Source organism: Pipistrellus kuhlii, unplaced genomic scaffold, assembly GCF_014108245.1.
Source record: "Pipistrellus kuhlii isolate mPipKuh1 unplaced genomic scaffold, mPipKuh1.p scaffold_m20_p_37, whole genome shotgun sequence".
NCBI classification, from domain to species: domain Eukaryota; kingdom Metazoa; phylum Chordata; class Mammalia; order Chiroptera; family Vespertilionidae; genus Pipistrellus; species Pipistrellus kuhlii.
In genome coordinates this window covers 3033952-3048332 of record NW_023425537.1, presented here as the reverse complement: position 1 = coordinate 3048332, position 14381 = coordinate 3033952, and the positions used below count along the sequence as shown (strand labels likewise).

Here is a 14381-nt window from a genome sequence, read left to right as displayed (position 1 = left end):
AAAGGAAAGCAGAAAAAGAGATTGGGAGGTAGAAAAAAAAAACTACAAATTTATTGTGGAGCTAAAATTTGTCTTTTAATTTCCTTGAATGGCCATGTTTTCAATATATGAATATGTGAAGTTGTTAAACTCTAAGTAAAAATATATGCTTTGATAAATTTGTATGTGCATCCTGTTTTGAAAATTTGAAATTATTTGTTTGAAAAGCCAAGAAACATCTTATACTCTTAACTTCATTGATATTGCCTGGTATATAGCAAGTGAATATTATTATTTATTGACTAAATGCTAATTTAGGCAATAAATAAATTAATAGTTATATAAATTGTTATGTGGATAAAAATCCTTTGATGTATAGAATGTTTTTGCACAAAATAAAAATAGCAACATACACAAAAGCTTTAGAATTATAGAAGAAAAATTTGAGTTTGTGGAAAACAAGCCAGAATAGCTTTAGGCTACCTCAGTATGATATAGTATATCTTTCAAAGACATATATAATTTGAAAACACAATTTTTTCCTTTTATATATAACTAATTGTTAGAAAGGAAATTTTATCATATAGCGAAATAACTAATTTCAAATCTGAAATACCACCAGTAATTGTTCACCAAGGACAAAAACAAGAGTGAAAATCAGAAAATTAATTCTATATAATAAAAGGCTAATATGCAAATAGACTGAACAGCACAGAATACTGGTTATTTTGATGTGCAATGACCACCAGTGGGCAGATGCTCATTGCGGGAGCTTCCCCCTGGTGGTCAAATGCATTCCCATAGGGGTAGCACCACTCAGCCACAAGCCAGGCTCAAGGCTGGCCAGTGCAGGGCAGTGGTGGGAGCCTCTTCCGCCTCCACAGCAGCATAAAAATGTCTGACTGAGGGCACAGGATGGGCTGAGGGACCCCGGAGTGCACCAGTTTTGTGCACCAAGCCTCCAGTATCAATATAATAACTAAACAGTACCTTTCAAAGCTTCTATTTTATCAGGCTTTCCTTTATATTCTTTTGTAACATTTCTGATTCTAAAAAAAAGAAAGAAAGAAAAAGCGGTTTGAAGTTATGACAATTTTCTTTAGTTGGTAATTCTAGGTTTGGCTGACATGATTTATAAATCTGCCCCCTTCAGTGCATAGGAAAGCTGGGACTTTACTCTCTGGCAATCATGCTTGTGTGTGAGAATCAGCTAGAGTATTTTCCCCACGCCTTGGCTGCACACTAGCTTAACCTGCAAAGTTTTTAAAAAATATTTTTTATTGATTTCAGAGGAGGGAAAGGGAGTGAGAGATAGAAATATCAATGATGAGACAGAATAATTGATTATCTGCCTCTTATACCTCCCACATTGGAGATTGAGCCCACAACTCGGGCATATACCCTGGCCGGGAACAGAGCCATGACCTCCTGGTTCATAGATCAACATTCAACCACACAGAGCCACACCAGCTGGGCTACCTGTCAAGTTTTAAAATCTCCCTATGCTTGGAACATATCAGCAGGTAATATTGTTCCAATGACTGAGGTGGAATCTGATCTTACTATTGAAAACCAGGATCATCTCTAAACTGCAAAGCCAAAGAAGTTCGACCAAGAGGTAACACAGGCATCCATTCCTGAAGGGCTCATTGTGAACTACTGACTCAGCCTGGAGTTATCTTTGGTTATCTTGAGTCAAGGTCAGGGTGGAGTAAGGGAGAGAGGCAAAGATCATTACTGTGAGAGCAATGGGTTATACAGTCCTACCCAACTGAACTCACCCCAGCTAGAACACTCAGTAGCCCTGTTACCTTAGCCAGTGTACATATTCTGGGTAAATTTTGGCTTTTGTAACCCAATAATTTAGGGCTGTGTTGAAGGATGAGTAAAATATTTCATCTTGCATGCATAGTGCTTTGTTCTTGGTAAGTATTCAGTAAACATCAGATGATATTGGTTTATGATGATGATTATGGTAATAGAAAGAAATAGAATTAGCATGCTAGGTGCTATTATAGATCTGGAATGCTAGGCATTTTACATGTTTTATTTTTATCAAGTACATATCCATAAACTGAATCAAATTTACATTTCTTATTTTGTCATGAATTCATCGCATAATTCAGGTTCTATTCATATTGAACTGTTTAGATTTTCTCCTTTCTGTTTTAATCCCATTTTAGCATCATTCTACATAGTTCTTATAGTTGAGTGAGCTGCTAAAGAGATAGAAAAATTAAAATAAACATATAAACACATCAACTAAAGTCACTGCTTTGCTTCCAGTTGATCTGCTAGAGGTTAAACCTAGTTTAGGTCACAGGACTAATATAAGTATGGAAGATACATATGGAACATATTAAAATAAAAAATGAAATTGTAGTAGAAATTTAGTAGTCTGGCATAATCTGAGACAGTTCAGGAAAGACTAACATATATGCTGGGTACAGATGGATGAATAAAATATAGTTAGGGATGTTGAGAAATTTCTTCTTAATTTTTAATTTAAAAATAAAAGTTATTAGCACTGAACAAAGCACATTCTAAAAGGCACTTTTCCCTTAATTCCCAATGTGACTATCTTTAGATCTTCTCTTCCTTTTTCTTCCCTACTCTTTCATTTTCTTTGGAAGGGTAATAAATAGAAAAGAGAAGTTTAAAAAATTGAGAGAGAAAAAATAGGGAATATAATAGAGGTAGGAGTTATGTGTGAATAAATGAGCCCAGACAAAGAAAAGAGTAAGGTTGAGGCTAAAATTTAAGAAGACAACAGATAGAAGATTAAGAATCCAGATGAAGGTTTTGTCAAGTTATCTTTGTGGATGAAATCTCAGTTTATATTTAATGTAAATGTCACTAATATAAGACAAAAAAGGTAAAGGAACTTTTCTTCCAGCTTGAAGTGGGAAGTGATGAATGTAGCATGGATGAGGTTTGATGGGAACTATCAATAGGGCACTAGAGAGAACTTGGCCTATTTCAAGTGCGAACTACTAGCCTCTTCATTCTTTGGCCTATTCTCCATCTGTATCCTTGTTACCTGATGGCTTCTTTCCCATGGAATTCTGGAGACACTGGTTCAAAAGAGTCATTAGATGAAGGATCAGAATATATTTCATCTTCAAGGGCCACATGATCAGCATTATGTTGTCGTGACCAAAATGAGGACTTCAGGAAAAACAAGGGTGAGTATTGATGTCCATATTCATCTATGTGGCCAGGAGAAAAATTCTGGATCAATTACCACATTAAAGGAGAGAGTTACCCCAATGCAGCATAGCAACACAAACTTTCTGCAAATAAACTTGAGACATGGTCAACATGAAAAAATACATGTTTGGATATATGTAGCTTCTTAAGGAGAAAAAAGATCACTAAGATGTCTTTCTATTATAATTATTGTTCCTCTGAGAAGAACTGAAGCTGTGAGTTTAAAAAATTCTGGAGGAACTTAAATGTTAAGTCTCTTCTTAACCCCAAAACATCAAGACAAATGGAAGATAGGTCAGGCATGCTGAACTCTATCCATGCTGGCAAAGGAAGAAGAACTTGAGGACTATTTCTACACTAATAAAATTGTAACATGCTAATTGACCGTTCCTTTGTGACACCCACCAGCCAATCAGGAGTGAGTATGTAAATTAACCCAAAGATGGCAGGTTAATTTGCATACATAGGCTCCAAGTGGCTTTGGGTGGGGGCAGGGGTTGTTCCACACCACCTCAGCCGCTCAGAGCCTCTGGGCAGCGTGGGAAGGCAGAAAGGTGGCTCTGGGCAGGAGCAAATGGCAGCTCCGGCCAGAGCGAAGGCGGTGCCAGCAGCCAGGGGAAGGAAGGTCTATTCTTGCATGAATCTTCATGCATCAGGCCTCTAGCTGCATATAAAACAACAAATGCTCCAAGACAAGATTGATTAGAATTTAACAAAAATAAGTGACAAGAATGGGAGAGAATGGGGCAAGAGAACTTATTAAAATTGAACACTGAGTGGAATTTCAAAAGCTAATTTGTATTTACGCCTTATGTCAACTCCAAATTATAACATTCCTCTGAAGCAAATTTATGATCTGCGTTAAGAATGCATTATCCATGAACCTCTTTCTGGAAATGAATCCACAGTATATTTGCACTTAATTATCTCTTCTATTTTCCAACATGTAAGGGACATTATGAAATGGAAGAATTATTTTTATCTAATATTCTGCAACTTGCTTCCAATGTAAGATTGATGGGTTTTCAAACTTTTGTATAGCTTTCACATGTTCAGGCATGCATCCATGCAATAAATATATACCGAACACTCCCTACATACTTGTCGTAGGTATATTATTAGTTAGTACTTATCTTTTCCCCTGAATTAGGAAGCCTATCAAATAAAGCATGTAGCTTAACTGGATACATTCTGCCATAAGATTTATTAATACATGATTCTGTCATTTTATCTAGTTAATTTTCCTTTCTAACATTCATACTTCTTATCTTTAAAAGAATGTCTAACAAAGTCATCTTGTTTAAATTTAGGCTTAAACTCAGTCTTTCTTTCTCTTTTTTTTTCCTTTTCTTTTTCTTTTTTTTCTTTTCTTTTCTTTTTTTTGAGAGAGAGCGAGTGGGAGGGGGGAGAGGGAGAAATAGAAACATTGATGGGAGAGAATCATCAATCAGCTGCCTCTTATAGGCCTGCTACTGGGGATTAAACCTACAACCCAGCCAAATTTCGTGACAGGGAATCAAACTGGTGACTTCTTAGTTCATGGGTTGACACTCAACCACTGATCCATACAGGCCAGGCTAAATTCAGTCTTAATGAATGGATGATACAAATAATTCCAACTGTATAATAAAATATATAAGCCAAAAAGTATAGATCATGACATCTATTTTTCTGGGCTTTTCTAGAAGGCAGAGGTAGTTATTGTTTTTGAGGGATTACCTAAAAAGAGCATGATCAAGTCACTGCTTCAAGACCACACTGTGTGTCTTCAGTCTCACTCCCTTCTCTTCTTCTCTTTCTACTGTGTGTAGTCACTGGTAATATTTTTACCCACTCAATGTGTTTATTCATTAGTGACTTCCATAATTTTTCCAGCTATATGGAAGTATGATTAACAAATAAAAATTATATACATCCATACATACATGTATGGATTAAATGTATAATAAAGGCCCTTGGTGTTCTGTTCTGAATGGGAAATGCAGAGGTGACACAGCCCCTGCCTTTCATTATAAAAGGAGGGAGGAAAAACTGCAGCAATATTTCAGCTGCAAGTACTTACTAAGTCCCTGGCATGTACCAGGCACTGAGGTGGGTGCTTGGGGTTTATCTGTGAACAAAACATAGCCCTGCTTTTGTGGAATGCATATTCTTTCGTGTTGCAGGCTGATAAAAATGAAGATTTATCACCTATTGACTTTCCCATTGTGAAACTATGAGGAGATCTTTTTGAAGTAGAGGTACCCTGGTTCCACCACTGGTTAAATGAATTATAATCTCTTTGAGTTGAGCTGGGCTCAGAAGGTTTTTCAAATTCCTCGTGTGGTTCTAAAGTACAGCCAGGGCTCATAACAGGTGAGCTAAATAGTTAGACAAAGCAGCTATAAATTTCCATGACTAAGTACCAAGCCAGAGCCACTTAGGAACTAGCTTTCTAAGCATCTCTTTAAAAAGAAACAAGCCACACCCAGAGTAGAGTGAAGTACAAAAAAAGGCTAGTCATTCTATAAGCAAAATTCAGGCTTCTGCTCTGACCAGTCAAAACAGCCAGAGAGAAATAAACAACCGAATTGGTCACTGGCAATAACTTTGTTGATTTCAATGACCTTGATGCACAGGATAGTTCTTTAAATATAAATAACACTCATTAGGAGATTAATTTTAGCAAAAAAAAAAAAGGATTTAAATGGCGTTTGATTTTAATCATATCACTACTCACTTGGCAAAATTTTTTCAAAATAAATCGTCAATGCCAGATAGATGAAAATATCAAAAACCAACATAAAATGCACTGCTATTATTTGACTCGAGTAGTTTGAAAAAGCAGGAAGTGCATTGGAATTCACATCATAGTCCACACGTAAAAGCTGAAAATGAAAAGGTAATTAGTGAAGGGAAATTAGGCTTATGATAAATGATAAACAGGTATAGCATATAAAAATAAAATAAGCTATTCTTTGCCCCATACCAGAAATACAAAGTTGAATAAAACTGACTACTTTAGTCTTAAATTTGTTAAAAAGCATGCATATGAGAACAACTACAATGTAGTTTAGTAACTGCAATATGTTCCCAATGAAATGGGAGTGTCAGGAGGAGGTAGAGGAGTTTGGAAAAAGATGACATGTGAGCTTTGCCTTCAATAAATCTTTACCAAATAGAATATGGAGGAAAGGTATGGTGTTCTTTAAAAATGTCTCCTGAGAGAGAATTCATGCTCCTGGAAAGATCACTGCTGTGTTGAAGAATGAGTGGGCTGGTCTATAATGTTCAAGCTAATGAGTACTTTGTAACAAACAGCCCTTTTGTTAAGCACTAAATAACGGATCTGTAGTGAGTGACATGACCATTAATTGGAAGAATGGCAAAGTAAATTTAATGTGAGAATCAGATCAAGAGAAATGATATTTTATGAACAGAAATGTAATTCACTGAATGCATTTTCAAGTGTTTTTAACTTTAACTTTTATTATTTTTTTGGTTTCTATGATCATGCATGCTGTATAATTACTAAGTCAAAATATGAACTGGAAGAGTTATTTAGTATTATATTTGTGACATCATGTCCATATTTAATTAGCTGCCAAAATAACAATCCAAAAATTATATATTGGCCTTCTATTTTTTTTTTTACTCACCCATGGTTTATTTTACTGGGCTAAGTGCTGCCAAAGCTTTTAAAACCTCACTATAGTCTTTATTAGGACTTTCTACCTTATAATACTAAGCATAGAAATGAGAGGAGACAAAAATAGGGTTAATACATAGCAAAATAATAGTTTATTTTTTATTTAAATGTAATTTATTTTATCTTATACTCTCGTGTTCTGAGATTTGAGTTGCTCCTATAACTCAGTGCATAGAGCATTCTAATTGTTGTATTTAAGGTAATTATTATGCCTAATCTCACCAGGATGCAATTTGTAGATACTTATATATGTTTGCGTAGAAGAAAGAAAATGTAACAAAAATTTAACATGCCAGTGTTTGATTTTTAATGAAGTAAATAATGTGATACCAGAAACAAAATCCCAGAGAAGGAAGATGGCTCACAAATGCCATTAGTAAGTGATCAGATGGTTTCTCACCTTGGTCATTCCAAGCATGAAGGCAAAGGGGCTGAGAAAACCCAACATCCACTCTAAGGACGCAGGAAGATGCCTGTACAAGACCGTGAATCCTAGACTCCCCCAGAAGACAGTGAGAAGGAACATGACCAGGCCAGTGAGGAATGTCTTCTTTATCAAGACGCTCATTAGAAAAGCCAAAGCTATCTATGGGGAGAGAAGACACAGTTGGTTTATGTTTCTCTAGAAATTATTCCTAACAAAATAACATTAGAAATCAAATATATAAAATTAGCATTATGTTATTAGTCTATGTATTAAATACAAAAGATGATCTGAAATTTCCCCTACAAACTGGCATTACAAGTCAAATACCAGTCTACAGACTTTCCCTGCAAAGAGAACAGGCACAGAAGAAAAGGATTATTTAGAACAATAACCTATTTGAAAACCAACATTTAATCTTATCAGATGGGAAAAAGGATAATTCCCCAACTCACCAAAGACAATCCATAGAGGAAAAAGAGAGTGAAGAGCACCATGAAGCCAGTCCAAATTATAAATTGGGTAGATTTTATAATAAGCACTAATAAAAGAGTATCAATGAAGATGAAACCAGCATAGAGCAAACCCCAGGAGAGCCTAAGGGGGAAATAATGTTATTTTAGTATTTCATGTTCCATTGGAAAGGAATTGCCGTGGATTCTAACACACTGGGAATAGCTCAACTTGTGACATTTTAAATTCCAATTACCCAGCCCTGATATACCAGCCTGTTCTGCCAGTCTGCTCCCTCAAGTATATCCATCATACCTGATCCCCAAAAGGGCTTCTGATCCTGGACCTCTTTTTCCCCTTTCAGCCTCACTCTGGCTGGAATTTTACTTTTGGCTTAGGCACCGATGTCTATCACTTTGACCACACTTATCTGTAGACTCAGTGGTCATCCCCCAGGAACCCTGCTTTGCAATCACCCCAAAAAACAAAACCTGATGTCCTCTCTTTGAGATGCATAGTAACCCCTAGCCTCAGCCTGACAAGCATTCCACTAAGGACAATGGATCCCATTTGTAGAAAAAAGGGAGAAAATCATTGCATTTGCCAAATGATGCTTTGAAGAAGTCCACTTTCCCTAAACTCCCACCTTCATTTATTGGTACACTTGACTCACCAGAATGCTGAATGTCGAAGACCCATCATTGTCATCAAACCCTTCATCCTTTTCCTCTCTCTTGTGACATTAATAGAGGCATAATAAATGAATGGGGAAAAGGTAACGATGAGGAAGAAAAGGGTGATAGCCATGGTTAACCCTTCGTGACTCACGAAGGGATGTATCTTCATAGTTTTTCCAGTAACTGACTTCAATTCCTCCATCACCGAGTGATTTGTTGTGATCTGAAGAAAGACATGGATTTGTATATTTATGGATGACAGGCTCCGTATTCTTTCAATCATCTCTTTTACTATGGACAAGTAATGGGTCTGTGTGAAGCTGATGCTAGCCCAACTTCTCACTTCCCTGTTCTGCCACTTGTTCGCGTGGAGCCTCCACTCCAGGCATCCAGAGTTGCACAGAGTTCCCCAAATTAGCCATGTGCTTTATCGCCTCTCTGCCTAACCTTGCCTGATGATTTGCTTGAAATGTCTTGATGACATTATCTATTCAGCAAACTTCTTTCCTCAAGCTTCAGTGTGGAATGTTATTTCAATGAGGCATTCTTCCGTGGTCTCCTAGACCGAGAAGCTAGTGCTCATTTACCTGGAAGGACTTTATGAACACCTCCATGACTGCCTACTTCTCCTCTTCCAAGAATTTAATTCTATGCCTGGCTTCTCCGAGGAGAAAAATTCTCTTCTATTTATACTTATCCTCCTTGGCACGTGGCAACTTAGGTAAATTTATTGTAAGCAAACCGGTGAGGAAATGAAAAAACAAGGCTATTGATTTATATTTTCTTTGATGAAACTTGAAAAAACTTGATTTGAGAGAGAGGAAGGCCAAAAGAGAAAGAGAGAGAAACATTGATTGGTTGTCTCCCATACATACCCCAACCAGGGATGGGACCTGCAACCTAGGTATGTGCCCTGACCAGAATTGAACCGGTGACCTTTGGTGTACAGGATGACACTCATGGACCAGAGCTGATGAAACTTTTGATGCTTCTAATACCATTAATCTGCATTGAACACTAGTTTGCATTGGACATTTTTGTACTCACTTCTATAATAGCAGCATTAATGACAGCTTGAAGATGCACAAAGCCTGTCTTCCAGGATATTGTGACTCCACAGTCCATATTTCCTTGATATGTTTCATAACAATGAGCTTTAAGGGAAAGATGTGTAACTGTTTTAAGAAATTATTTTCCATCCCACAGTTATAAAAGACATTGTCCTATACTGCCTTTGAAAGGTTTAGAGGCATGTATTTTTCTCATTTAACTTTTCATCTGAAATTGTCATTTCATGTGAAATAATTTCATTTTGTTCGTTATGGAAAGACAATTTTCCTTGCACTGACTGATCCACAATGTCTTCCAGAGTTCTCTCTTCTGGTTCTCTCATCTACCTGTCTATTACTATTGTTGCAGCACAGTTTTAATTACTTGTAACTTCATTCTTTTCTATAGAGCATCTTGGCTATTCTGTGCTCCTTTTAGAGGTATATTTTAGAATAAATATATAAATTTATATTTAAATATCCGCTATGATTTTGATTGAAATATAATATGTTCCTGAAGAAATCTGGGCAGAATTCATATCTGCAATAAATAAATTATGGACATGTAATATATATATATATACAATATATATATATATATACATACACACACACACACACACACACACACACATACATATATATACATATATATTTTAACATATATAAATATAAGTATATATATAAAACTACAACTTAATACAGTATGTTAATGTACTTCAAAATCACTGCACATTTTCTAAATGTGTCCATTGGCCTGTTGACATCACCATCGCAGATACAGATTTTAAAATTCAATGCATTACCACCTATTCCCACATATGCCTATGATATAAATTAAATAGAAAGTAGTGGAATTGTATAGCTAGAAAGTTACCTGTATGGTCTTTGTGTTCCTTCCTTTTTGAAATTGTTTCTTCATGTGAGAATTTCAAATTATATGAGAATGTATCAGTAAAGATGACTCCTACTATATGCCTAGGAAGATTTTCCATTAATTCTTCCATCCTCTCTTCATTGGACAGTCCTAAGACATCTGTTTCTGCCATTATAAGAAAGTAATTTTATAATTAACTAGAGGCCCAATGAACGAAACTCATGCAAGGGTAGGCCTTCCTTCACCTGGCTGCCAGCACGGGCTTCCCTCTTGCACCTGGGACCCAGGCTTCCCTCACAGCCTCAGCTTTGTCCAGAAGGTCGTCCAGAAGGACATCTGGTCTAATTAGCATATTGCACTTTTATTTATTATAAAATGTTACAAGTTGAGCTATTCCCAGTGTGTTAGAATCCGCGACAGTTCCTTTCCAATAGAACATGAAATAATAGCGGGAGTATTAGGAGACTAACTACAGGTTTCACATTCAATTGCTTTTATTAAAGTTCTTTATGGAAATAAAATTAAATCATATATCCACTTGGAGTAAGTCAGGCAGTCAAAGTTGAATACAGACATTTCTAATTAAAAAAAATGTTTTTATTGATTTCAGAAAGGAAGAGGGAGAGAGAGAGAGAGAAACATCAATGATGAGAGAGAATCATTAATCGGCTGCTGCTTTATGCCTCACAGTGGGGATCAAACTTAAAACCCAGTTGGTCATATGCCCTGACTGGGGCCTCCTGTGACCTCCTGATTCATAGGTTGATGCTTAACCACTGAATAACACTGGCTGGTGGGACAGACTTTTCTATAATTTTATCCAGATAGTGTATAATCAGAAGACATACATAAAAAATAATTTTATATGTTGGAATTATTGAACCAATTTTAATTACATATAATATACCATATCAATTAAATACTCAAAGAAGAATTAGCATTATAAAAAAATCTAGAATTAGCATTACAACAAATCTAAAATTAGGTATTAGTAATAGTTTATATCAGTTGGAATTAACTATGTAACTTCATTTTTCTTTAACAATCCTTACAGTATAGTTAATATGCTTATATTGATATCACTAAAATAATCCCTTTTTTTTGTTGCTAATAATGTATTTAGTACCATATAGATGCTTTAGTAAGACTGAAAAAAATGAGGAGAAATGAAAGAAAAGTTCTTTCATTGGGGTGGGAATGTCAAATATCAAAGTGGAGGGAGAAAGCAGCATATATTTTGACAGAATTAACATTTTTTCCCCTGGGATAATATTTTTCATTAAATATGCTATAATCATGAGTAAGTCCCTTAACCTTTTTGACTCAATTTCCATATTTATAAAATAAATTTAGTACAAATTATTAGTAATACAGAATATTATACATAGTACAGGTAAATATAATACAGAATAATACTATTAATATTTATTATCATAATCACAAGTGACCTTACTATAAACTAAAGATAATAACACATTCATTGTGAAGACAAACTCCAGGTAAAGATCTTGCACACAGTAGTCATTTAATGAATATTTATTATTGCAATTGCATGTGCCTATTACCAAAGGTGTTGTTGAGAAGCACATGCTTATGTCATCGGGGCCCCTAGGAGAACACTGTGAGATAGGAACAAACCCATCTCAGGGTACACAGGAAGACTAGGCCTCAGGTTAAGATTTTGAATCAACAGCAGATTCAGTGTTTGCAGGCAAGATGCACAGTGTAGACATTCAGATTCAAGTGGAACCAGTGGTGTGATGTGTGCTGTAGTATCATGGGAAAGCTAGGGAGGTCTACCCCTACCCTCCTGGCCTGTGTGCAGGGAAGCAAGGACAGGAAAGAAAGGTCCACATAATCTGGGATGTGCAGTCATGAACATAAACTGCAGAGCGGGTGGACTTCTGGGTGCTGAGTTCAGATACGGAGTGAGAATCCAAACACAACTGAGGCCAGAGTGGAATGATGGACAGAGGTTGACAAAAAGAAGAGACATGAATTCTATAACTTCCAGTGACTGGGTGGAACAAGAGTCACAGGTTGCCTTTATAATAATACCACCCTTGGTAGGGAATTATGGTGCCTAAAATTAATACTGAGTCCCTTTCAAGTCATGTTTTTGTGTTCTTAAAAAAATTGAGATTTAGATCTATAAAAGTCATCCTTTCAAAGTGTGCAATTTCAAGATTTTCAAGATATTCACAAAGTTGTGCAAGCAATAAACCACTGTCAAATTATAACTCAATTCACATTTATGGGGCAATCACCATAGATTCCCCTTTGAAGTGTGTGTTTATTTTGCAAAACAAAACAAAACAAAAAAACAAAACAAAAACAAAGCTCCTGTTTTAATTGACTGACATTCAGTCCTCCTTCTAGCAAACACCCTAACATTTATCTATGATACTGCCCCTCTTCCATTCACACATCCTGTGGTTTGGATGTGGTTTACAGGGGGATCTGAAAACTCAACCAGTGGATAATGACAATACTTTTACCTCCCTATGCAATGAGATTAGTTCCTGATGGACCAAGATCCAGACTAACCTAAAGACCACCATTTGTTTCATGGGTATGATTTCCGAAATTACTTTGAAATGTTGGGAAAGATCTGTTGTATTCCTTTCACTTTCACTGGAGTTGTTTATGTGGTAGGGCTACAACTGGAGATTCTGAAGACCAACTCTGCATCTTTTGGGCAGAGCCGACCTAGGAATGAAGGCAGCACACATTGCTATAGACCTCAGAAGTAGACACACATTTCTTCCTCTGCTGTTGACACTCATCTATCCAGCTGTGCTTTGGTACTCTTTTTCCTTAAGCTACACAAAAGGTGCCCCTTTTCCTTACCACAAGATGAATTGGAATTCCCTCATTCTCAACTGGGATATTCATGACAAATATAGTACTATTAACTTTATTTTAAATATGGTGGCGAGACTCAGAGAAGCTAATGACTTGTAAAACGTACTGCAGATATAACACAGAACTACTTTAGTCAAATGCTCTCGGACACTATGTTCAGTCTGCAAATGCTCTCTGACACTATGTTCAGTCCTCTCTTCTACGCTGCTTCTTCTCAAATTTCAGGAAATTTTTACAGACACAATGTTGACAATAAGAATGATCATCTTATTTTTCATTGATAAGTACCTTTCCACTACAGTGAACAATTAAAACACAGAATACTCTTCAAGAGGATCTTCAAATATGGTTAGGTAATCTTTTTAATAATGAAAGGTGAGAATAAAATTCCTATAATCAAATTTAAGAGGAGAAAAGACTGGCTGTTTTTTGGATATAATAATAAGCAAATACTAGAGCACTAGTCTCATTCCAGTAACAAAGCTTCCACAGCTACAAGACAACAAATCGCTAAACACTCCTCCTTTTCAACATCTACCCATTTGTATGTTCCATGCCTCCCCAAACCCTACACAACATCAGCCAATTTTTTTTTGGAAAGACTGCACACTGCAAGTGATAACCCTTTAATTGGCAAGAAATACATTCACAGTTTTTTACTTAGATATGGCCTCTTATGCTCTGGAAAGAAAAAAAAAATTCACATTTTACACTATCTAGAAATGGTGACAACTGACATAGTTACCAACATACGTACAAATTAAATGCATGCATCTGCAGTCAAATAAATTATTGACATTAGAAATTCCTCTTAGACTGCTATAATACTCACTATTTATATGGGTGGCCAAGGCAACTTTTTTCATTATCTGTTGGGTTGTATGGGTGAGAGGTGCGTAAGCAATCACAAATGTAGATAGGTTAAATGAATCTACCCGTCCCAGGTCTATAGTAGGTAGTGAAGAAAAATCCATGACTTCATGAGTAGAAGGATATAGGTACAAAAAAAGTAGTATGAGCAATGAGATCAACCATTCCTACACAATGCAAGAAAAAAAATAAAGAAAATTATGATTTCAAATAAGTGACCCACAATCATTTGGTCATGCAGTTTGTCTCATTTACTTTTCTCATTTTAATATAGACCCCATTCTGAAAC

The 14381-nt window shown here is 36.1% G+C and overlaps 1 protein-coding gene across 6 annotated transcripts in view; it reads right to left on the bottom strand.

Moving 5' to 3' along the window:
* Positions 1–14381, bottom strand: part of ABCA9 (ATP binding cassette subfamily A member 9) — a 153042-nt gene that overhangs the window by 29652 nt on the left and 109009 nt on the right. For 3 of the 6 annotated variants that reach the window (XR_006739589.1, XM_045570766.1, XM_045570767.1), the window contains exons 3-11: positions 14055–14259; positions 10358–10522; positions 9479–9585; positions 8428–8654; positions 7757–7898; positions 7278–7463; positions 5909–6056; positions 3020–3188; positions 970–1028 (exon numbers count right to left, since the gene is read on the bottom strand). Coding sequence is in view for 5 of the 6 variants with exons in the window: in XM_045570766.1 (XP_045426722.1) it covers positions 970–1028; positions 3020–3188; positions 5909–6056; positions 7278–7463; positions 7757–7898; positions 8428–8654; positions 9479–9585; positions 10358–10522; positions 14055–14259 (1408 nt within the window). In the remaining variant the exon portion in view is untranslated. The remainder of the gene's footprint in view (positions 1–969; positions 1029–3019; positions 3189–5908; positions 6057–7277; positions 7464–7756; positions 7899–8427; positions 8655–9478; positions 9586–10357; positions 10523–14054; positions 14260–14381) is intronic. The other 3 variants (XM_045570771.1, XM_045570768.1, XM_045570769.1) reach the window with 3 other exon arrangements.